Source organism: Stegodyphus dumicola, chromosome 3, assembly GCF_044657685.1.
Source record: "Stegodyphus dumicola isolate Sdum_Otavi_A_Nest chromosome 3, ASM4465768v1".
Classification (NCBI taxonomy): domain Eukaryota; kingdom Metazoa; phylum Arthropoda; class Arachnida; order Araneae; family Eresidae; genus Stegodyphus; species Stegodyphus dumicola.
Genome location: NC_140770.1, coordinates 216657569 through 216684582, shown reverse-complemented (window position 1 = coordinate 216684582; position 27014 = coordinate 216657569). Strand labels below are relative to the sequence as shown.

The 27014-nt window shown below is 30.5% G+C and overlaps 1 protein-coding gene and 1 long non-coding RNA gene across 6 annotated transcripts in view; one reads left to right on the top strand and one right to left on the bottom strand.

Annotated features, from left to right (window-relative positions):
* LOC118197143 (uncharacterized) overlaps window positions 1-10756 on the top strand; it is a 28394-nt gene extending 17638 nt beyond the window's left edge. Inside the window, exons 3-4 of one of the 3 annotated variants that reach the window (XR_004759527.2) lie at window positions 4111-4379; window positions 10233-10756. This is a non-coding gene — a long non-coding RNA (uncharacterized LOC118197143). Of the gene's footprint in view, window positions 1-4110; window positions 4380-7957; window positions 8682-10232 lie in introns of those variants that run through there. The other 2 variants (XR_004759528.2, XR_015040410.1) reach the window with 2 other exon arrangements.
* Window positions 1293-27014, bottom strand: part of LOC118197142 (angio-associated migratory cell protein) — a 56444-nt gene continuing 30722 nt past the window's right edge. For all 3 annotated transcript variants that reach the window (XM_085813855.1, XM_085813852.1, XM_085813853.1), the window contains 7 exons: window positions 24187-24331; window positions 22777-22860; window positions 20188-20303; window positions 12498-12577; window positions 12176-12266; window positions 10913-11067; window positions 1293-1421 (listed from right to left, as the gene is read on the bottom strand). In XM_085813855.1, coding sequence (XP_085669981.1) covers window positions 1358-1421; window positions 10913-11067; window positions 12176-12266; window positions 12498-12577; window positions 20188-20303; window positions 22777-22860; window positions 24187-24331 — 735 coding nt within the window. In that variant the 3' untranslated portion in view covers window positions 1293-1357. The remainder of the gene's footprint in view (window positions 1422-10912; window positions 11068-12175; window positions 12267-12497; window positions 12578-20187; window positions 20304-22776; window positions 22861-24186; window positions 24332-27014) is intronic.

The following is a 27014-nucleotide window of genomic DNA, read 5'->3' as shown; positions in this document are numbered from 1 at the left end:
AAAAAAAAAAAAAAACTGAGCTCACAGAGCCAAGTAACAGAGTGGGTATATATATACATATACTTTTGGTGTGGCTGATTGCAACCAAAAAGGGAGGTGCACAACTACAGGTTATAGCAGTCCTATATACAAAAATTCAATGTTCTGAGGTTACTCACTTTTGAGTTATGCGAGATATATTCATGCATACATACAGACAGCATGAAAAAATCTCTTCTGAATCCATTTTAAATCAGTTTTATAATTTGTTTAGGAAACAAGAGTCCTTTATTCTGTCCTTACATACAGATGTCACGCAAAAACATCGTTAAATTGCATTCGATAAGCGATCAAAAAAGATATTTTCATTGAAATATGAACCAGAAATTTTCGTAATTACAATATTTCTTTTACTTCATACAAGGAAGTAATAAAATAATGATTGAAAGAAGGAAATAGAAATTTATATGTATTTAACAATAATAATCATAAATATACTTGTAATCTTCATGCATGCAACTGAAGATTCAAATGACACATATTCAACAAAAGAATGTTTTAACCAGACAGCAAAGGAATAATCAAATTTTGGCAAAATTAATAACCACAGTGCAAATAATATTTCTTGAAAGATGTGACATAAAAATAATCAGCAATAGGAACACATTTGTAATACAATTTAGATATACTTTATAGTCACTTTATAAAACAATTAAACTCCACAAGATTTTATTCAGAAATAGCAGTTTCTCTTGCAGGCTTATTTTGCTCCCAAACTCAATTATGATTATGGGTGATGCAACATTATGCAACTTACATTGCATTCTTTTACTATCCATGAAACTGAAAATTGCATATAAAAGTTTATTTAATATCTTTACACGAGTTAAAAATTGTATAAAAACAGCTTTTTGTCTATTTTTTTAAAATTTCATTTGCTTTAAAAATCTCTTATTTATTCTTTAGTATTTTTTTATCTCTTTTTTTTTCTTTTTTTGAAAATAAAATTAGCTTTTGCTTCAAAACATTTGAATGATATTTATGATATAATCTAATGATTACCCAGAAAATTATCTATATCTTTCACTCTTCTAAAATAAATCTTTATGAAGAAATACTATCACATTCTTAAAATACACAATTTATAATATAACGTTTTTTAAATTAAATTTGCATTTCTGTTTATTTCTTATATTATGCAACTTGAATAAAATGTTAATTGTTAATGTAGAAAACACACCTTTGTTGAAAATGGAATATTTCAGTGTTTCTCCTATAACAAGCATAATCAAAATCAATACGCACTAGAAGAGTAAATGTATAATATATTTTATTAACAATACAAATGTACACAGTGTTTCTTTTCTTTCCCCTTCTTTTACCTTACTTTAAAAATTTTACAAGAGTAGTCATCTGAAGATGTCAAAATCTTCTCTCCATCCCTATGGCAAAAAAAAAAAAAAAAAAAAAAAAAAAAAAAAACTTTATCAAAGCTAAAGTACATAAAAACTTAACATCCTTATGTTAAAATAAATACTCGAAAACACAGAGGATTTTACAATATTTAATAGATGCAAGTTTCACAGTGAGTAATTTAACATAAAACTGATGTTTGTGACATTATTATAACAAGTGAATGGAATATGTTTTCTAATACTCAGCTAGTGAAAGAGTACTTGAAAAGCTTTAAAAAAAAAAAAAAAAAAAAAAAAAAAAAGATTCTTCTCTTGATTTCTTTGAATGATGTTTAATCTTGATAAATTACCAATTCATAATACCATGTTGGATGCCATATTAACTCATGCCTGTTCCATTAGAGATATTCCTGATATAGCAATGTTAAAAGACTAACTATTCAAAATATTACCTTAAGATAACTCGCCAAAGCAAGTGGTTCATAAGAAATGCTATTATTCACCAGTAGTTAAATATAAAACATATTCATACATTTATTGTGAAACTTGCCAAGAAATCCTTTAACAAAACTAGTAAAATCTTAACTTACACTTTGACTACTATAATTAATTAAACATGAAAGAGCTAAGCAAAATTTATATGCACTTAATTAGCCTGGTTTGTTTTCTTCAACATATCTTACTTCTTTTAACTCATAAAATTTTCCCTGACCTGTATGCTTTGGGTATCCCTTCTAAATTTTATGGTTCTGGAAAAGTTCCCTATCCTTTCATTTCCTGTGATACTTCAGTTGCACTTTCTCTACTCTTAGCCAATCATTTACTTCTCCTCCTACTGTGAGATTTTCTTGCTTTTTCAGTCTCCTTTGTCCAGTCTACAGTGCAGTATCTTAGTATATACGAAACTATTCCAGTGCAATGTGTATCTTGAACTGAGGTTTTCATTTCATGCTTACATTATTTTTTGCACTTCCATCAATAGTAATGTGCATTTACAATATTATTTTATTTGTTCACATGGTTAAACATAGAATCAGCCAACACAGCTCTGGCACCTGCATTTGTCATGCACATTCGTCTAAGCCTTTTCATTATGGACAAATTTTAACCTCAAAACATTACATAAAGTAGTTAATATAAATGACAGGTAATCCATAGTACACTAATAAAAATTATTTAAAATATTATGTGCATTCATAATATGCACAACATAATAAATTAAATGACTACTGCCAACTTTGACAATGAATATATTAAATATATAAGACACATTTCAAATTCTAATATAGCTTAAATCGACTGGCATTATCTTTAAAAACAAATTATTTCAAGACAAAGCACTCTTCATCTTTGACTTTCCTTTGAAGAAGTCAAGTAACTGACCATCAAATAAAGCCACTGAAAGCTGGCATTTATTTCCTGTCTTGATTCCCAATAACTGAAAGATATTTTCCTAATTTTAACATGCATAATTTTAGCATGCGAATTGTGTAACTAATTGCAAGAACTGAATTCAAAAGATGTGCACTGTCAAATCAGAAATAATTTATTCAAAATGATTACAATATTTTTAAGCCTTCTTTAAGCTCTATGTTGCAATTTAAAAATAATAAGATAAGATAAAAGAATAATTAACTGCATCTGCAGTTGGAAGTATAATAATGCATATTTAAAAAAATACCGTGGTGTAGATGTTCTGAAAAATGCTGCAAATGCAAAAACCTACATTTTACACACAAGATACCTTGACTGATAATACTCGAATACAGCCATATGCATTTTCTGAATTTCATGTGTTGACAGAGCTGCAAAGTTTTTTACTTCCTCAATGACAGTGAAAGTTTCATGTTCCTTCCTTTTCCTTTTTTTTAATCAGATGGTTTATGTGAAATGATGGCCTTACCATCAAAACTGACAAAGGTGTCAGCATTTATTCTTTGCAGCTGATGTCTGCAGTATTTTCTTGAATAAGGCTAAGCTGTAAGTGATCTCATGTGATGATGTTTCAGTGGTTGTTTCCAAAACCTTGTAGACAACTGAAGAATTTCAAGAGTTACAGTTGCAGGTCTTAAGTAATTTGTAGTGACTGAATGGTATACTAATCTATATCGACAAGGTCAGATCATCCCGAGTTGTGTAACTGATCCCAACAAAACTTTTCCCGAGTGATAAAATAAAATGAGGTCTGGCATTATCAAGATAAAAAAATAATGTTTTGGGGATTGAAGAAAACTGACTGTTTTAATTTCAGTTCCCTCAATTTGTTTAATTACTGATAGTAGAGGCCTGCACTTATCATTTGGTTACATCCCAGAAGATTATTCTCTTTATATCCCATCACACACTTAAAATCTTTAGGGTTTAATGTCAGAATTCTGCAAACCATCCCACTGCACTTCAATGCTTATAGAACAGTACCAACTTCTCACCTGTTACAGTTTGTTCCAACTACTTCTGTAATGAGAAAGCAAAGAAGCACAGGTATTAACTGTCTTCCCTCAGTGTACGGCAGAAAGCTCATCAGTGGAATCCACCAATCAAACTATGTGAGAAAATTATTGTAGGAAATTGATTATATTTCTGAATACTGAAAATGTTTCTGCATGTTCCTGGACTGCCAGATGCAGTTAGTTCATTCTTTTATGGCTTGCTTCATAATTTTATCAGAACCACTGATATTGTTATATCATAACTAATGACATCATACTGACTTTAGAGCTTCAGGGTTGATGGGAATTACTGGAGTTCCAACGTCACTGAGTTTCTTTGAGATCCGCTTCTGAAGCTAGTAGTTTGCTGAGTTCCGTTGCCACTCCTCAGCCAACTTGATGTTTGAAGGCCAATAAAGAGATTTCGTCAACATTATGACTCTGAAGTTAATGGTGTTCTACACAGAGGTAATCAGAAGTCATCCAAGTCCACTATTATTAAACAATGGAATATGCATGGTTTTTGGTTCGTCGAGCCAGAGCTTCAGGAAGATTGGTGAGTCAGTATATTTCTGTACCTTTCTTATTAGATAATGGAATTTACTACCCTTAAGATGAAAAAGTGTGTAGCTAAAGCTACCATTAACTATACTAAAGGAGAAAATTACAGTGAGTTACAACTCTGCTGATTATGCTCAGTTAAAACTTTTTGAATCCAGATTAAATAATGTAATGACTGAAATTTCAGATATTTTTAGTAATATTTTTGTAGTTTGTGAAAAGAAAGATAGTGATGTGTTTATAAAAGAACAAGACATTCAGGACACTTAAATGCTAACCAGAGTTAATGTTAAGTATGTTAAAGATATCAATGTGGAAGCTAAATCTGGTTATAATTTTTTTTATTTACTTAAAACGGCGATAAAAAATAATGACAGGTTAGTGGGTGCGCAAAAGCTGCAATACTTAAAAGGCTCTTCAAAGGGAGATGCTTTAAGGATTGTTCAAGCTTTAACTATTAGTGATAGAAATTTTGAAATTGCATGGAATTTACTGTGTCAAAGATTTTCACCTAAGAGCGAATTATTTTCATCGTTATTAAAGAAAATCTTGTATTTATAAAATTTACAAACTGAAAATCCCAGTCAGTTAATAGTGTTGGTAGACACCATAAGAGAATGTGCATATTCATTAGAGAATTTGTGTTTTAAAGTAGAATAGTTCGCAGATACTACTTTAATGATAATAGTACAATTTAAATAAGATTCTTGTACGAGAGGATGGTTGGAAAGCATGAGGAAATTAGAGTAAAGTGAGAAAATTAAAACACGAGGAAATACCAATACTTAATGACCTGCTAGAATTCTTAAAATCTCATGCCAGAGCTCTGCAAGCAGGTAAGCCACACAGTATCAAAAAATGAGCTGTGAGAGACATATTAACCTTACTGGCTTCAAAGATTCCTGCGCAGTGTACGTATTGGAAAGCCGGTAATTCCGTATTAAAATGTAACAAGATTTTAAATCTTAATGTTCAAGAGCGTGTTAATTTTGTCAAGAAAAACAATGTTTGTTTTAACTGTTTAGTTTCAAATCATAAACCTTTCAATTGTAGAAGTATTCATAAGTGTAAAAAGTGCTTTAAAAATTATCACACATTATGGCATTTTGAAAGAGCTCAAATTGAGCCAAAACCATATAAAGATGTGACGAATAATTCGAAAGAATTATCGGTGACAGCTAAGCCATTTTGCCCTGAGCCCGAATCTCGTACTCAGTCAGTTAGGTCAGAGGAGAATTCCATGAGTTCTAGTCCAGTAACTAAATCATGTTTATCAGACTTTAATTGTCAGTATGAAGTTTTATCATGCGTGGCTGTGATTAAAGTGTTTGATTCATCTGGTAAATACCATTTATGCAGAAACCTCCTTGATCCTTGTACTTCTTGTAAGCAAGCCTGATTTCAGAAGAAAGATTGCGTACAGAGACTAGGGTTGCCGAGAAGCAATGCCAATGTTTTTATTTCATGTTTAGGGTCAATGGATAAGAAAACTAATGGAATTGCAGAAATAAATTTTGTCCCGCATTTTTTAGCAAAAGTGTCATTTACAACACCATTATTTATCATCAATAGAATTATTGGAACATTGCTACGTACATTAGATAAGAGGTAAATTGAGAAATATAATGATTTAATGTTGGCTGATCCAACATTCTACAAGAGTGGGCCTGTTGATATGCTTTTAGGTGCAGATATCGCTTTACCTCTTTTGATGTGGCAAACGATTAAATGCGAAGAAGATAAACCAGTAGCCTCTCGTTCTGAATTAGGATGGATTATTTTGGGTAGTTTGAATAATTCAACAGAGGTTAATCCCACTATCTGTGTGAATAATATACAACTGAGCTGTTGCTGTCTAATTTTTGGAAACTGGGTGCTGTGCCTACATTTGATATGATTACCAAAACGGAGAGAGCATGTGAGGTTTACTTCAAATCTACATTTACGAGAGAGGAAAGTGGCATACATGCTCGTAGTGGCGTATATAACGTAAATTATCGTTTCATTCTCTGCCTTCTCAGCTTGGAGATTCGAAACAGATAGCTATGCATAGATTTAATTTTAGAGAATTCACTTTTAAAAAGGATTTCATTAAGGAATACCTTGAGATAAGACATATGGAAGGAGTACCTGAGGGAGAGATTTTTAATTATTCTGCCTATTACATGCCTCATCATGACATGTTGAAGGAATTGAGTACTACTACTAAATTGAGAGTCGCGTTTAATGCTTCAGTTAAAACAACACAGAGACTTTCATTAAATGATCTTTTGATTGGTTGGGCCAAGAGTTCAGCAAGGGCTGTTTCCGATTCTTCTACGGTTCAGAACTTACAAAATTGAGGTATGTGCCAATGTAGCGAAGATGTTCAGACAAAGTGTCCACCTAGAAAATACAACTTGGCAATTAATACTTCCTAGTGAGCCCTAGATTACATTTAGATTAGTAACAGTTACGTACAGGACTGCCTGGTATTGGGCATTAATTAGAATACCTATAGTGATACATTTCATTTTTCAGAATGCATAAGTGATAAAGAGTTTATCGAGAGGACTAATTTATCAGATGTAGCCAAAATCTTTCATCGAATGGGATGGTTAGTTCTAACAATGGATATACACGAAAATATTACTACAAGAGTTGTGGAGTTTACAGCTTGGTTGGGATGAAATTGTTGACAAGAGAATAAGTACAAAGTGGAAACGTTTCTACTTAGAATCGCCCTTACTATCAAGCTTGCAACTTCCGAGGTATGTCTCGAGTCCGAAGGCAACAATTACAGAAATTCATGCTTTTTGTGACACTTCAGAAAAGGCTTATTGGGCAGAATACACAGAACAATCAGCTCTGATTTTTCAGTCAAGGTTAGCCTTATGACATCAAAAACCAGAGTAGCTCACTTAAAAACCCAGTCTCTTCCAAGACTAGAGTTATGTGCTGTGTTACTTTTAAGCAACCTCTTACATGCAGTATTATCATGCATAAAACTGCTGATTAAGAGTATTTAAACATGGACCGACTCACAGGTTACATTGGCAAGCCTCGCCATTGGCTACCTTTTGTAGCAAATCAGGTTGCGAAGATTCAGCAAGCTGAATTCTTACAGTGCGAGTTATGGATGAACAGACCGCAGTGGTTAAACAAATCTATAATTCTTGTACGGCAAAATTTAAGTGTTGAATTATAAAATGAGGTTATGTCAAGAGAACTGAAAAAAAAAAAAAGTTTTATTTTAAATGTTTTCAAATTTGAAGAGACCAGTGTATTTTCAAAGTTTTCATCGTGGCTAAAGCTGTGTCGAGTGTTAGTGTAGTGTATGAGATTCAGAAATAATTGTACTAAGTTACCTGCAGAGCGTACAAAGGATTATTTATCTACTGAAGAATTTGGTTACATTTCTTCGGAAGATATTACGTGGTTATTTAATCCACCCTCTGCACCTCATTTTGGAGGACTTTGGGAAGCGGGGATCAAGTCCATGAAACATCACTTAAGATGTTTAGGAACACTTATTTTAACATACGAGGAATTTTTGACATTAATAACCAAAATTGAATCCTGTCTTAATTTTAGGCCTTTGGTACCAGCTTCAAGTGATTGCAACACATTGATTGAGGCCATTACACAAGGACACTTCTTAACAGGAGCAGCTTTAAGCACTCTTCCAGAACCTAACCAAATTCAAGAAACCATAAGTTCCAGTGATCGTTGGAGAAACTTGCAAAGGCTATTTCAACACTTCTGGAAGTGATGGAGTAGTGAGTATTTATCTAGGTTGCAGCAAGATCTGAAAGTTGGTGATAAAATCCTTATTAAGAACAAGAATCTATCTCTGCTATGTTGGACATTAGGTAGAATTGTTAAAGTGTATCCTGGTCTGGACGACAGGGCTTGAGTGATGAGTTTATGCATTTCCTATGGCAAAATAAAGAGACCTATAGCAAAGCATGTCTTTATCATTCAATTCATGATATTAGAAACTATAATTTTTTTATTTTTCAGGCCTATTCAGTTTGATAATTTACAGTTTATTGTTTGAACCCCCTTGGGATTTCAAGGCTGGGGATATGTTTGATGTTATGCAAACTGTATTTCTTGTCATTGAACTGAGGAGCGGCGCAGATGCAAATTTGTCAGGCTTTTTAAGCGTGCATTTGGAGTTTCAAGATTGCTGGAATTACTAGAGTTCCAACATCGCTGAGTTTCTTTGAGATCCACTTCTGAAGCTAGAGGTTTGCCAAGTTGTGTTGCCATTCCTCAGCCAACTTGATGTTTGAAGGCCAATAAAGAGATTTGGTCAACATTATGACTCTGAAGTTATTGGAGTTTTACAGTGAGGTAATTGCAAATGACCTCACAATTCACAGTTATTAAACAATAAAATATACACAGTACATCATCTCCATATTAGAATCCTTGAAACCAAAAACAATATATCAATATATCTTCTACTATGCATTAAAATTCTATGGCAAGTCACAGCTGCAGTACTGCCTTGTATAGTAAACAACGCCTGATATGCTCTCTATTTTTCTGCCATTTTAAACCTTTAAATGCATGAATTGCTCTGCTAAACTGCATGCTTTTATATGTTCTATTATCTCTATTAAAATTTCTGACATTCAGCATATATCACAGATGATAGCGAATATAATCTAAACACACGTCACATCTACAAAAGAGAAAGAACTCTTGCACTTGCTCAAAATAATATGAAATTATGCTTTAAATATTTTATCTTAATATATGAAACTACAACCCATGATTAAAAGTTTCTGGACTGATGTAATGAAAGAAAGATGCATGAAAATTATGCTATGAAATTATGAACTGTTCTACGAGATTGTCCAAGATGATGTAACAAAGAATGATGCAATATAAAATTAAGCAAGCAGCCATAATTCTTTATAGCACACTTCTGAAGCAACACATGAAAGTGCCTAAATGTCAACAGCCAATATTTTTTTTTTTTTTTTTTAATTTGAAATTAGGCAACACAGCCACAAATACATACCATATATTGAAAGAAACGAATGAAACCACAAGAGTATTCAACAGTTTTTGAGTGGTAAGCATATTTCCATAAAAGATATGAATCTGTTAAAATGAGGATCAAATAGGCTATTTGTTGAGATATTGCAGAAATGGAAAAGTTATGAAATTTTACAATCATAACACTAAATGGATTATTATAATCCTGTACCACTGCTCGAATACTTAATTACAACTTGAATCTAGTTGACCATAACAGTCATTCAACCTATTAAGGCATTTTTTTAGAGGATTTATATAAGAGATAGTCTAATACCACATTCCTATACTGCATATCGACCAGTGACCAAAAAAAAAAAAAAAAAAAAAAAGCTTGTGTTTATCAGTCTGGTTTTGCCACAAAATGCAAATTTTGATTTTTGTGAAAGAGTTCTTGCTGGATATGAAACGTGATACCTGCAGTATGATCCACAAACAGAGCAGTAGCATGTGAATGGAAAAGTAGTCAATCAATCATCATCCAGAAAAGGCCACATGCTGTGATCAAAAAGAAAAATTATGCTTTAAAGCCTTTTTAGATTGCAAAAGGCACAAAGGATCTATATTTCTCTTGTCAAACAAATTGAAACAATCTGATAAACAGATGTCAAACACATGGATTTTGAAAAACAAATGTCAGGACACTAATCATTGCTATCAACAACAGTTATGGGTATTTATTTGCGATGTAGTTCTTTCTATAATGCAAGACCTCATACTACTTTGTTGGTTTAATAGTTACAGATCTACTGTCAGATAACTGTGTTGCTACATTTCACATCTAACACAGATCTTATGCTTATTTTTCATTATCCAGGATAAAATTGGTGCTGAAAGGACAACGTCATGCAGATGTTCCAGTCACCCAAATAGTTGTGTCAGAGCAACTTGCAAACATATTCTGCAAATGCTATGTTGAACTGCTTCAATGAGCTTCAGAAATGCTAGAAACTGTATATCAATTTTCAAGGCAGCTATTTCGAAGAGGCAATAATTATAAGTATGTCAGTTTTTAAACTTTTTTAGCAACAGTTCCATGACTTCTTGGACATGGTATGTCAATACTACACAGAATTTTCTTATCCATTTTTGTGCAATTCATTTAAAGATAAATTTGCTTTTAAAGTATTTTACCTACGAAAATATTAATAAAGATTTTCATTTGACTGTACACAAAGTGAAGAAATGCATAAATCACACATAACTAATTATTAAATACTTCAAAATTATTTTTTTATGAATGCAAAGTAAGCATTCATATACTTTGAGCACATGAATAGGTGTTGAAATTAACAATCACTGAAAAAAATCTATTAAAAATTTAAAAAGATTTATGGCTTCTTAATTATTCATTAAAATTTTTTAACACTTGAGAAAATATACTCATCATTATGTTTAAGGAGATAAGCAAACTGTAAATATTTAATTATCATAATTTATACATATCTTGAAAAATAAAAAAAAAATTAATGACTTTTTCCGACTATTTATACACACCTTGATAAAGTGAAATCTAAAATGCTAAGCTCATGACCAGCCCATTTTTTTTCACAGTGTCCTGTTCGTCCATCATACAGTTCAAGCTCTCCATTAGCTGATCCAACGTATATCAGATGAGAGTTTTTATCACATATGAGTTTAACAATTGCAACCTGAAATATATTTGAAAAGATATAAGTGTTGCTTTTTATGAAATTAAAAGTATGCTTCATTATCCACTAATTAAAAAAAATAAACTGAAGGTACATATTCAAATAAAGTTTTATAGACAAAACTTATGATTAATTTAAGATTACAAAAATTTACATCAAATGCAAATAAAAATTCACAATGAACTTGAAAACATTAAAAGAGTTGCATAATGGTAATAACACATAACTGGCTATTATTAACACATAAATAATTATCAATTCAGTCTAAAAATTTTAAAAATATTTATTGTGTTTATTTAGAAAGTGAAAATTTACAAACTAGAGAAGATAGTGAAGATGCAATAAGTCACAAACCCAATCAACAATTTCAACATTCAGAATTATTTAGTATGTTAAAAAACTTTTACTAAAACATGATTTAAAAACATTACTCAATAAAAACTGAGGTAATTCTATGCTAATTACATATATATATATATATAATAATTTTGCACATGATGAAACCATTTCCTTAGCAGTTGTGGTTGGGATGGTGATAGACAACAGCCTGAAACTGTTACATAGATGACAGGAACTCTGGAAAAACCACAAATAGCTGAATAATCACAACATATCATCATTTCTTGACAACTAATACAATAAGGCACATCTTCGTGATCGACAGAGCACAAGGGATACAATCTGCACACCATGATATTACACAAAACAAATTACATTTCTAGACAATAGATGAAAACTGCCAAGCAATTAATTATGTGATTGCAAAAGCTACTGCAGGAAGAGAAAAGTGCTGCATGTTGAGAAGCTGGGGGTATTTATAAGCTCAGATCCTTTGTCTCAATTTTAAACGGCAACTAGATTAAAGCTCACAGCATTGCAGATGACTGCAAATGTAAGCAAAGCAATAAAGATTCTTTGAAGGGGGACGTAAGCAAGTAAAGTCAGCAATTTTCTTTAAAAAAAGTGATAAACTAGCCACAATGGCAGCTACCATCTTTAGGCATCAAGTTGCATCACTCCACAACACTGTCATCTACCACCAAAACTAATTTTTATTACATATATATTATTTCAACAATGAAATATATATAATATGAAATAATAATACCTCTAATTTACATGTAGATCTTTTAACTTGAGATGGAATATCCCAAATAATTAAATTACCACAATTTGTCCCAGTTGCAGCATGAGGGTGACTAAAAAAAGTAATAAAACATATAAAATCTTTATTTTTTAAAAGTATTATTTAATATTTAAAGCATTTAAAAATATCTTTGCTTCATCTTTCATGTTAAAATTGGATGAGAGAACTAAAAATGCAGACAAAGTATTAAGTATTTAAAAATTAATATAAATAACGTCCTCTAGTTCAGGTATACACTAAGCCAAATAAATCTTAAAAATGATGAAAATTCTAAAATGCACACCTATCAAAAAATCCAACACTTTCAACAGATTCTCCATTTACTGCATTCTGGACATCAGTACAGTCTAGGGTCCACAGCACCTTTTCAAGAAAAAAGATGAAAGAAAGATTAAGAGAAATTATGCTAAATATACTTTAAAAAATTATGATACATTATAAAACATTCATATACTTTATAATATTATTTAATGCCATGTAAATTAAAACAATTTTAATAATAGTGCAATTACGAACATTCAACATAGCTCTACTGGACAAAAAATAAAATTCCTAACATATAAATCTAAACCGAAGAAGCTGAAATTACAAATAATAATTGAGTTTAATATATTTTAAAATTTCATGTAACTTTTTCCAGGATATAATTACATACTATTTTGAATAGAAACAGATTTATCATGCTCATAGTGTATGATATAATATACACCTGTACTTGTACACACATGCATGTCATTTATTTATACTATAGGAATTAAAATATTAAAACCAGATTGTTACAAAACATATCAAAATAGAATACATGGTATTGCATCAGATGATCTATGCTGACTTAGTGATAATGTAAATGTGTTAACTTTGTGATCTATAAAATTCCCAAAAGCAACATGATTATTTGATTTTACATTTGATAAAATTGACAGGAAAACGAAGACCGGTTAATTGATGTTGGCAACTGTTTTGAATGAATTTGGGAATAAAGAGAAATTTAGAAAAACAATATGTCAAATTATAGATTATCAAGGATCAAAATTAAACTGAAAAAGGAACTGATAATATACTTCAGAGTTGAGACAGCAAAGATTACATCAGAATGCATGAAATTAGAATGTAGATATGAATTCAAATTTTCAAAACAATTATTGATTTATAATGTAATATGAAAGTAAAAGAATTTAATATTTCAAAATTATAAAAATGTCAAAGCAAAAAAATATGTACATTAAAAAATGAAGAACAGACTAAATTTACCTTTATATTGAATTTTTTACCATTTGTAAAAGTTATCAATATTTCAGATTTATATTCCGAAAGATTGCTTAGTTTGGTTATTGGAAATTATAGCTTTCCAACCTTGATTTCCAATAAATATCTTTGTTGTAAAATAAGGATGAACCAGAGAGAGTCTTAGAAGTTTACTTTTCGTGGTGAGGTCATACACTACAGTAAGTAAACTACTCAATTTGGAAACTTTCAACAAGAATTCAATAGCTAGGATACAACAACAAGCATACTAAAATAATTTTCCCCCCAAATGTCAAATATTTCTATACAGGGTTATTCTTTTTGTACCATTCAATATGAAACATATTGAATGGTACAAAAAGAATAGCATAACACATTTTGTGTTTTATTAAGCATAAAAAATGAATTCTGAAACTACAATTACACAAGATTTATTTGGCAACAATGAAAAATCTTCCGGTTACAAAATCGCTGCTAGAGGCACTGTTAATCAAAATGGCACCATCTATGCAGAAGAAAGAGTATTGTTTTCTATAATACACTAAACATTATCGTTTATCATCATTCAAAGATATTTTCACATGAAATATGGTAGTTGTCACAAAATCGAATGCCAAGTGAAGCACTTTCAGGACACAGACTGCTTATGTAAAGAAAATCAGCCCAGTATGAACAGCAGCCAAAATCAAAGTGGTAGAAAAAATTTGTGAGATATTTTTACAAAGTCTCACAATATTGTGTCATGCAAGTTCTAAACTTAATGTTCCCATGTAATGGTGTGGCCTGTTTTATGTAAACATCCACAGTTCCAGCCATAAGATGGTGCAGGCGTTAAAACCTTCCGATAAACCGTTGCGTAAACCTTGTGAAAATTTGCAAGATAAACTGGAGATAGACAGTTTCGCAAATAGATTTGTGTTTACAGATGAAGCCACTTCTCATGTTTCTGGCAAAGTTAATCACCATAATTTATGATTCTGAGGCACCAAAAATCCACATGGTATAATAGAACATGAGAGTAATTTTCCAAATGTGAATGTTTCCTGAACCATTTCTAACCTTCATGGGAAAATCACAATTAACAGCTTCATTTACCAAGATATGCTATCAGCGTGGTTGTTACCTCAGCTGGAGGAAGCAGTTCAAGACGGAGCTCCACCACATTGACATAAAAATGTACACCAAGACCTGAACGATAGTCTACCCCATCACTGAACTGGCTGTACTGGGTCAAATAATATGCCATTGCTTTGTCAGCCACTAAGATCTCCAGATAATAATCCCCCGTGATTTTTTCCTGTGGGGTTTTGATAAAGACAAAGTGTTCATGCCTGCATTTCCCCACAACTTACAGCAACTAAAGGAGTGGATAACCGGAATGCTTGAATCATTAACAAAGGAGTCATGAGTCTATCATAAGTGTGGCAGGAACTGGAATACTGCATATTTATTTGCCAAGTTACCGGAAAGGCACACATAGTACATCCATAAAAACTTGGATAAATATAGTTTCACTGTAAATTTGATTTATCAAAATAATTACAGACTTCACAGGTATACTTTCTTTTTGTCCAATTTAATATGAAATACCCTGTATTATCTAATTTCCAAACTTAGCCCTCTTATTAAAAATACATTTGAATACTACACATTCAATAATTTTCTATCTGCTTTTTAGACAAATTATTTTGTGTTATAATATTAAATTATTTTTCCCTATATTTATATATTAGTATACTACTGCTTTATTTTACATTCTATATTGACTGATCAAATGATTGTTGTACCTGTTGATATTGTATTTAATAAGTAATTCTGTTTAATAAATTATTACATCATCATTTGGTGCACTTCAGTCAGATGAAAAAATAACTAAAATTACACAATACCGAAAAAAAAAATCACCCATGATTAGGAAGCATTAACGAAAAATTCAAACATAGTTCTCATAAAATCAAGGAGACAATTTTCAAAACCAATGAAAACAAATAGATTTTGTACAAAAAACCTTTTGTATAATCTGCAAAGGAAAAAACAATAATGGCATGGCTAAGGAAATGGATGTACTGATGAAGAGTTTACACATTTACATACATCATTAAATCATTTTTGATGTAATCACTTAAAAATTTATAACACTTTTAAAACTTACTTTACATTTTTGGATAACATTAAGTTTAATGTTAATTTATAATAGTTCCCTTTTCTAATGGCAATGAATTAGCAATACATATTGATTGTAATATTCGTGTACTGTTATTAAGAACATAAAATGTTTGTATATTTATAAAAGAAATATTCTCTAAACACAGTTCTAATGATATGCCCAAAATAAATTTCATAAAAGCTGCTTTATTTTATAAAAGGATTCAATCAGTTACATCTGCATTAATGTAGGGTAAATTAGGTACTTTAGTCAAAATGAGATAACCCTTGTAAACAAATTAAATATAAAAAAAAAAAAAAAGTATTGCTGTTCATGAAAAAACCTCCCTTTTGCCCAAAATAAGTATTGTAATCTCTTGCATTATTTTATTAAAGACATTTTGCTAATTTAAATTCATGAAACAGCAGTATTATACATCAATGATTAAATGATATATTTAATTACTTAGAAGTTGAAACACAAAACTTAAATTCCGTTACATATAAATACAAAACTTATATTTGGTGTAATGGTTAAAATAATATACTGTATTGAAATAAATACATTTTGGCTTCTTTTCACGAACTTTGTTGCTGATACGCAAGACTTTTTTGGGGGGAAGAGGGTGATAATTCAGTTAATTAGATAAGGTATTAGAAATTTCACTTATTAATTTAACCATGGGTGGCAAATATTTATAAAAATTAAGAATTAAATTTAACATAAATTATATCAACAGGGTTCGTACACATTTCCTTACATGAAAATTAAGGACTTTTAAGAACCATCAAAGAAAAAAATTAAGGACCTATCAGCAAACAAAAAAATGAATAGAATAAAGCAATTATCCATACAAACCGACTTCATGCTTGTAATTTCACTTTAAGAAACTAACAGAAGTGTGTATTATGCACTATTAATTAAATTCAATTTAATACTTACCATAAAACAATTTTGAAAATTAAACTAACTCCCTACAAGTCATGAAGTAGATAACATTAAATTAGGAACATAATTTCTTGAAAACATGTATAAGTGTATTTTACACTAATAACAGTCACTATTTTAGAGATTTACATGATTATTATTTAACTTATTTGATATTTATTTAAACACAGTCAACTACTATTATAATCATAATGTAAGAATATTTTGCAGATTAAAATTACTGATTTGTAAACATACAATTTATTTCCTTGGTTTTTTGAAAGATACTAGAATAATAAACTGTACAATAAAAGATACAAAACATTTGTGCTTTTTTTAAATCTGAAATCTTTTCAGCTATTTTAACATCTAATTTATTTATGTCTATTTCCTTTTCTTTAACTATTCTTCTAAGTTCATTTGCTTTGATAAACAAATCAATGTTCCTGCTGGTCTCAGCTTCATCTGCTAAAGCATCTAGTTCTTCATTAATATCTTTAATGTCCCTTTGAAGAAATTTTTTCTTCTGCTTCATATAATCAATTTCTTCCTCAATAATATTTCTTTTCCTCTTTGAATTTTCAGATTTAGTTATAGATTTTTGTTCTTCTAAATACACTTCTAAATAACAAACTCCACTTCTTGCAGAAGCTGCTGCTGATCTCGTTTCTTTATTAATTTCGATATTAAGAACACCTCCAGAAAATTTTATGTAATCAAATACTGTGCGTTGAAAAATGTATGATGAGTCACTTAAATTTTCAATTTCAATTGCTTTATTTACAGAGAAGCCCCTTTCCACAGAGGCCTGTTCATGTGACAAGATGGGAATACTTGTCACAGTGAATACTTGAATAGTGAAAATATAATTTTTTACTATATATATATAATTTATTTCCTAAGAAATATTGATTAATTGATTATATTATCTCCTAAGTTTAATTAAAGTAGAATTATTTTAAAAGAGTGAATCCATACTGGTAAGTTATATTTTGAAAGATGTATATATATATATATATATATATATATACAGTACAAAGTCCGAGATCCGGACATCCAATACCTGGAATGATCTAAAATCCGGACCTCAAAGCCACCACCAACCAATTTTTTAGGGCTTTTCTGAAGGGAATGGGTATGCTTTACGCACGCGCATTAGATTTTTTTCCTCATCATAAAAAAAACATGTCGAAAATCCCGATTCTTAATCTCAGTTTGGCGCTAAGTAAAATATCTCATTATTGAAGAAATAATTATTTTAGCATAAATTTGTGTGATTAGTAACTTGACTCCATAGCTGCGTATCTGCTTGGCATAATCTCAAACCGAAACATTTGCTAATTTTACACCAACTAATATTTTATATCCTTGATGTGAAAATCGTGAATCATTATTTATTGTATTTTGCTTTTATCACCGCATGTTTATCAAGGGTTGGCAACTTGAGTGATGAATCATGCAGCGACGCCAAATAATAAGAGTATTATCTGATTACAGATTTAAGTTTAATGCGCTAAAATGTTGACAAGGGGAGATTTAGCAGAAATTTCTTTCCTTATGCTAAAAATAGATTTTGTTAATGATACTCATAGGACAAACGATTATATTTAGTGCTATTTGAATTAAGAATAACTGATTTGTTATTCACATAAAGCCAGAACCAGCGCCAGAGCTCGCATGGCCGCACCAGGCAGCAGAATTTTTAGCAAAGTTAAACAGAAGTTTTTCATTGCGATGACAATGTCCAATCATCAATCAATTAATGGAGGGCGAAATTTGTAGTATGGTTCTAAATCTAGAAAATACAGCTACCAATAGTGAAGAAAGTAACAGACAGGTTACTGAACGAGAAAAAATTTTGATTGACAAGTTATTCGGAATTCTCGACACAGCAATTACAGGACTTGAACAATGGAACTTAATAACTGAACAAGAAATTATATGTCTATAGTATTAGTCTTAAAGTATTAGCAGAGAAAACAAATCAAACAACTCACATTGAAAGAAATGTTTAATAAAGTAAACATATAAATATTAAGCTCTTTTGTAAATTTTGATACCCTTTAAATCATAAATACTTCATTATTTCATAAATCACGATTTCATATTTTCAATTTTATAATTTCTATGTGCCATCTTAGTAGATTTAAAATGATCTAATATCCGGAAAAATCTCAAATCTGGGATCGCCGAAGTCCCGACCTCAGACTTTGTACTGTATATATATACGGAAAGTATATTTTCAGTTAAACTTCTACCCAATAACTTTAGTAATTCATGAAAGTTAATTTTGCGTCTAGTTAATTCAGGAAAATTAGTTTCAATTAGTTGTTTTCAACTTTAAAAATATTAAAAAATTTTAATTAGTTAGTTATTTTCAACTAATAATTGCATCGCCATTAGCAAAAATTACGCATTACTATCAACAACATAGGTTTAAACCAAATACTTAATTGTCTATTGAAGCTTCAAAACGTATTTCCGATCTTCACTTTTTCTCGGCTAGCGTTACCGAATTTGCCCTTGGCGACCTAAAGTCGAAATGGAGCCAACAGATTTCCCGCGAAATCGATAACAGACAAGCTGCAGAAATAAACTCATAATCCCGATATCCCATACATATAGTATGTGCAAAAGAGAATAAACTCTGCAGAAGGTGATAAAAAAATTAATTTATGGCTTAATTGAAACAAACACAGAAATTGAGCTAAGCAAAACCACGTAAAAACAAATTGAAATGATAAAACGAAACTTAATTTTCATGTGAATTTTCAGCGCTGACTCTCCCATTCTAGAAATTTCAATTTGTTTCAGACAAAGACCACATTTAAGGATTGCCATACATCAATATCCAGTCTTTGTAGTCAGCTTGATGAAGCCACAGTTTATTGAAAATGCACTTTCCAGGCATCTCGTTCCTATTGGCGTCGGAAGGGTTGTGGGCTTCCAAGTTGGGATTGCTCTAATTTTGGCAAATATTTTCAGAATCCCCCCTTTTTTTTTTCTCGAGCACCTTCATCACCACTTTCGCCTCTTAAAGAACTTCCGGCTTCACGCTTTCGTCACAATCTGCCTAAATTTATAGATAACACCTGTTTCGAAAGATTGGGTGAATAGCCAATCAGACAACGATACTTTCGTTCGGGTAGCTAATTGTTTTTTTTTTATCGTTTGCAACGCAAATCCGCCAACAGATTGGTTAAGAGCCATGTAATTTTAATTCCATATTCATGAGAAATCGTAATTCACACTTAAAATGGCAATCATTAGAAATGATAAGAAATGTCAAATGAGCAAAATTAAGGACCCTTTATTCATTTTGGCCAAAATTAAGGACTTTTAAGGACCAAAAATCATTTTTGAAAAAATTAAGGACTTTTAAGGACTGTACGAACCCTGATCAAGAGGATATTTAATTTAAAAAATCAAAATAAAAGATAAAATTATTAATATAACATGTATAAGTACTAAATGCAATGGTATGAAACTAAAAATTTTAAATCTTTTTCAAAATATGGAAATGGTAATTTCTGAATGTAAACTATTATGAGAAAAACCTTTCTTAGAATTACAATCTTTGGCAATGTCTTAGGTTTAGTAATAAATTGTCATTAGTGGGAAGGTACCATAAACTGTAAATAAAAACATTTCTTACTTTACTGGTCGACTGCTTTATAAGTTTAGCTGTACCATCTTCTGAACCCGAAAGAATTAAACCATTGTTTGGATGGCAGGCCAAACACAAAACAGACTTTTTATGAGCAGCAGGACCTTAAAAGAAAACAGTCTATAAATTATGCAATTACATTCAGTTAAATATTAAATACAACCCATGTTTCATTTTTACAATTTAAACACAGAACAAACTAGGCGTTTTTCTTATTTTAAAGCATATATTTATTTTGGTACTTATGTATTAATACTATCACCTTGGCACAATTTGGAAACTTTTTCTAGATAAAAAAATTATGACATTAAAGTCATCATTCAATGGAATTACAAAAATATATTTATCATACATATAAATATTATTACATGTATATTTTGCATTCTAATTAGGTTTTTATTTGGAAAATCAATAAATTCTGGTGGGAATTTAGTAGTGAAGGCTTTAACTACAGATTCAAAATAATTGTCCCCTTTAGAGAATTTGCAGCAATGTATTACTGCAAAACTTTTATTGAAGTTTCTTCCATGGCTGGGAAATTTCCACAAGCATATATTATAAAATTGAGTTTATGGCAAAAAAATATCATGACTTGTTTACAAAAAATGTTAGAACTAGGAATAGAACAAGTAGATTGCAGAAGAAAATGGCAATGTTGCTTGCATGAAGGTCTGTTCTGAGCATAAGGTCTGACGGATATTTGGCACGTTTGCCAGATTTTGGCACATTCAGAAAAAATCTGACAACTTCAACTAAGGTGGTTGAAATAATACATACGTACTCTTGCTTTCAACAAACTGCAGCAGATATTAGACACAATTTTAATGGTACCAATGGTTCACATTAACAAAAATTTTATTCAACAATTCTATAAACTTTTACAGTAGTACATTCAAAGAATTTTCAGTGTTTTAAACTTTTGTGAGGTGTCCTTTATATGCACTACAATATTTTTGTTTGTTATAATTTTTAACTTTTTGCAGATAACAAGAATTTTTTTATGTGTCATCAAGGACAGGTTAAGAGATTTGTTCTACAAGATAGCAAAATTCTAATACAGATCTTAATTAAGAGCAGCCAAAATATTCAGCTTTGTATAATGTTAAACCATCATTCTTTTTATGCGATTATGAGTTAAATTCCATTTTTTTTTATTACAGCAAACACAGTTTTACTTTAATTTCATTTCTAAATTCTTTGTAAAGTACTATGTTCCATTTGGCAAAGTAAATGATAAATTCTATAATAAAATTTCCTATTATTGAATATTTTCCATACTACACATTTCTAAAGACCATGACACAATTCGACCCAGATACATTGCTTCTACCACTACACTCTTTTTATTGCATTTGTATTTTTTTCTTTCTTTCTCTTCCTTTCATAGTTTATATACATATAACAAATCCACTTAATTTACTGTAAACACTGACATAATTGTGGGAAGACTAGAAGGGAAGGAAGAACTACTACAGTACTTCAGAGGATATCCTTATCTTCCATTTTTAAAACAGGTGTTCATATGTATCCCCCAAAAGACAATAGTGCATAATATATAAATAAATAATTTTTTATTTCTAGCTGCCACAATAATGTCATTAATGACAAGTACTAAACATAGTGATGTAGAAATAATAGAAACTGAGACAATAAGGAAAAAGAGAAACTGGCGAAAGAAAATCAAAAGGCAATATCAACTTGTTTAGTTTATCAAATGTGCAGAAGTGCATGAAAGGATACAGAAATTTTTTTTTTCTTTGCAATAGATATGGTTGTTTCAAATGCTCCTGCTTCACATTTTAAACTACCTACTGCGACAAAAGAAACAAGAGTCAAGTTTCACTCGTGCCTAATTATTATACACTGGCATGTCCTGCTGAACATAAATCCCAACTCATTTTCAGAAAGCGGAAAAAAAGGTTGGAGGGGAGGAATTTTTTGAATACATACCATTTCTGAATAAAGAAGAAAAAAAAAAAAAACAATCCAGGAAAGAGATTTAATGTTACAAGCATAATGTAAGAAATTAAACAACTTGGCAGTGCAAACAATGTCTAATATCTTTACTTTCTCCTATGTGCTTTAAAAAAGCATAATTCATTACAATATTATTAAAATTGCTTTTAAATAACTATCAATGTAAAATTGTCAGTCTGTTAAAGGATTTGTGCCTTCATTAGATTTAAATAAAGCAAAGTAATTACATTTTCTATGTCAAGAGATTAAAAAAAAAAAAAATCACTTTTCAAACAACTTGCAGGTTTCATATCACAAGGATAATATGCTTACTTCAGGTTTAAGGTATTAATTTGGGAAATGATTAATAGGGGGATAAGAAAGAAAGAAAGAAAAACAAAATGGGTAAAATTCAGAATTTTCAAATTTCATAGATATATGTCTATTCATTAATATCTATTGTGCTTTCTTCAAGAACTGTCCTACCAAAATTCTACAGAAACAAGCAACATACTTACCGAGATATGCTATGACAGCTAATAACACAGATACTAGTTCACAGTACCATATGCCAAAAGGATTTGGAAAAAAAGAACTACAATTAATACAATTTTCACTTACCAGACACATTTCCAATACTACAGCAGTTAGATATATCCCATAATTTTATGCTGCCATCCATATAACCAATAGCACATGTGCAACCTAAACATAAAAATATACTGAAAGTCCTTGCACTTGAACATAACTTTGAACACTTGAACATAAACTTTTATTTCAGGGAGAAAGTTATATATACATATATATCAAAAGTCGTTAATCCGGACTCGTCGGGACTTCAGCGATTCCGGATTATCGATTTTTCCGGATTATAGATCATCAGTTTAAATTTGGTAAGATGGCATGCAGAAATTATAAAATTAAAAATATTAAACCGTAATTTATGAAATAATGAACAATTATGATCTAATCAAAGGTATTAAAATTTGCAAAAAAAGCTTAATATTTATTTGTTTACTTTATTAAACATTTCTTTCAATGTAAGCTGTTTAAGTTGCTTCGTTTTTTATGTGATAATATATTCTCTTTAATTCTATAAACAGACATAATTTCTTGTTCAGTTAAAAGTTTCGCTGCTCAAGTCTTATAATTGCTGTGTCGAGAATACTGACTAATTTGTCAATCGAAATTTTTTCGTTTTCAATAACCTCTGTCACTTTCTTCGCTATCGGAAGCAAATTATAATGACGAGGAATTTGATTTAAATCATATCAAAGACGGAGTACATCGAGATGAAATACTACATTTAGTAAGGACTTATAAGCCAAATAAAATAAAAACATCTGTGCTGAAGATAAGGATAGTGCTGACAGATCAACTTCCAATTCATTGCGCGCCGCGGCTTTAAAGATAAACAAAGTTTAGATAAACAAACGTTAAAGTTTAGATAAACAAAGGATATGCCTTTATCCATTTTTTGCAGCAATTCCACTTTTTGTTTAATAGACTTCGAAACATACTTTCGCTTTGTAGATCCTTTACATATTAATAAATATATATCAGAAATTCTATTTGACATAATCGAAATTTCAAGCTTACTTTTATAAAATTGCTCTAACAGTCTGCAAAAAATAATAATCCGAATCCAATTTGAAGATTAAGGAACAATGCAATCTGCAACATTAACTGAATTAGATAATTTTAGCTTAGCTTTTACCGTCCATTATACATTAAACGCGCATTCGTAAACGTATTTTGCACACGCGCACACACATATTCGCAGCCGTAAAGGTCTTACACGCATGCGTCAATGCTACGCATGCGCAGAAAGTTTGTAGCTTTGAGGTCCGGATTATAGATCATTCCGGATTATGGGTGTCCGAATTAACGACTTTTGACTGTATACCTTTTTTCTCTATAAATACACACTTTTATAAAATATAACAGAGAATCTTTAAATAATTTTAATTAATTAAATGAATAAAAACTGTTAAAAGCTTGATTATTTAAAAAATGATATAAAATACAAACCATCAGGTAATAACTTGCCACTTGAGCTACCAAATCCATGAGTCTGAAATAATGAAGTTTCTCCATCAGGTATACCCCATTTCCAACAACAACCATCCGTTGTGCCAGCAAATAACATATTCTCAGTATTATGCCATTCCATCCACTAAAATATTCATTATTATGTTATATATTCAAAAATTTATATAAAAAATTAAGCAGAATCTAAAATATTCTTGAAAAAACTTTTAAAGATTTTTGATTTTAAATCTTAATTGAGGTAAATCATTAAAATTCTCTGTATTTCATTTGCATTGCCATTCAGAAAGCAACAATTTAGAAAAAATCAAAATATAATTTAACTGGTGTATATAAACACAGATTAGGGAGTACCTTCTTACAGCTCCATTTTCAAGCTAATAAGAGAAAGCTAAATATAATCAAGCATGTTAAAAATTGTTTTTTAAATGGCTAATACTGTATAAATAGGTAATTAAATTATCCTTGATTCTCATAATACAGTTTCAAAGATAAATAACATGAGTTAAATACAGTCTTACTATAAATTAATCAAGACATTATAACAATGAACAATGGAGTCCAGATATCAAATCCAGATATAAAAAAGAACACTTTGAACTCAAGAGAATCACTCCCCCATTAACTGATGACCTTATAAATATAAAAATTGTAGGACCTTACCAACAAATAAAAATACAATAACCATATTATGATCAGTTACTCTTGATTTTTCAACAGCAAATTTCTGTTCCAACCTAATTTATAAAAAATATAAATTTGTTACTTTATATTTTTTTAACTCATAAATCCTAGAGTCTTTTTAACCCCATTTTAATCAAAATTGAAATTTAATAACTGCATGAGAGAGCCCAGAGCATTGATTACATATTAAAAAACACAGCGATATAAAGAGAAATTCAAATGACATAACAAAATTCACATAGACTTTTGAAAATGAACTAGCCAATTAGCTCATTTTGCCATGCCAATTTTGATATAAATTTGGTATTTCAATACGTTTACGGAATAACTGATCTTCACTGATAGTGTTCAGACTGTTTTAAGAAAATTCTGAATGTTATTTACAAAACTGTAACTAGAAGTATATATTTAAGAAATGTTCATTCCCTTAGCTTGAGAAATGTACAAGATAAAATTTTAATTTATAATCCCTTAAGACTCCTTTCTAATTTAGTTATTTTCAGTATCTAGCCTCAACAGTGATGCATAAAAAGAATGCATATATTTCAAATAAATGTAACTTCATTAATTTTCAATATAAAAATAATTTACTAACACTGAAATAATCTGCAATGAACACAGTTTTGATAAGTACATATTGATATTTAATTACGGAGAACATACAATCATGTCTCTAACACATAAATGGATGGACAGCAACTCCATTTCATTGGCACCTCTGGAATTTCATCTGTATTCTTATAAAATTCAAAACTGTGGATGGGGAAAAATGCAGAGCATGCCATCATAGGGCTATGAAATCACAGTTACTGTAGACCCTTCAAGCTTTTGGTGCAATTTTTGTGCATTCCGAGCAGCCCCAAATCAATAGTTTTCCTTACCAACATAACCATCCAAATTGAAAAAAAAAACCTCAATAACATTATCAAAAGTAATAATTTCAAGCATCCTTTCATAAAATAATCTGCATTTGAAAAAAATCACTCTAAAACATCTTAACATGTTTCAAACAATGATTTTCCATGGGTGGAATTTCAACTGATGTGCAGAATATGCAGTAGCAAAAAGACCATGATACCTAGCGGAGCATGAGGACTTTGAAGAATCAATCTAGTCATGCTCTCGACAATTTTTTTAGAATCCTTACCATTGAGGAACAGCTGGTCAACCCATTTCTTTATAACTGATCTAGTAGTTCAAAACAGTTTAACACATCACAGTAATATGTTAAAACAAGACATCACCCCATCACGTGTAGCACTGAGCTGCAGATGGAAATGATGTTAGATAGTAACAAAAAACACAATATTTCTAAAAAAAACTGCTCCACAGTAAAATATGATGCTCTGCGTTTCACTGTACCACAGCTAATAAAAATGAAACCTCTTAAAGTACTCAGATGTGGTGCAGATGAATTGGCATTGACCTTAACATTCCCAACTGCTAGCCATTTCAAAAGCCTGCATTCTTTTTCCACCACCTTGCATGTGTTTATAGTAAATCTTCCTTAAGTCTATCACTTCAGAATTAATCCCTGACATATGGTTCTTATAAAATGCTAATACATGTATTTACACAAAGGCAAAGGCGCAGTATCATCTTTTTTAGTTCCTTGTACGAAGTAAAAAGGAAGTATTGTAATCGCGAAAAGTTTCAGGCAGCATATTTCAACGAAAATATCCATTTTGAGCACTATTGAATGCAATTTAACGATGTTTTTTCGTGCTATCTGTACGTAAGGACAGAATAAAAGACTTGTTTCCTCCAAAAAAATTATAAAACTGCTTTAAAATTAATTATGAAGAGAATTTTTCGTGCCGCCTGTACAAACGTATCTCGCATAACTCAAAAACGAGTAGCCTCAGAATGTTGAAATTTTGTATATAGGACTGCTATAACGTGTAGATGTGCACCTCTTATTTTGGTTGCAATCGGCTGCACCAAACATATATAAATATATTTATATATATATCCACTCTGTTACTTGGCTCAGTGATCTCAGTTTCCTTACTCTTATATATTTGTAAATTGTAGAATTTTTGCTTTAATAATGATTGAATTATGTTGTTTTTATCTTCCGGTTAAGATTTTTATGCCTTTAGTAAATCTGTATGCAATATTTTTAG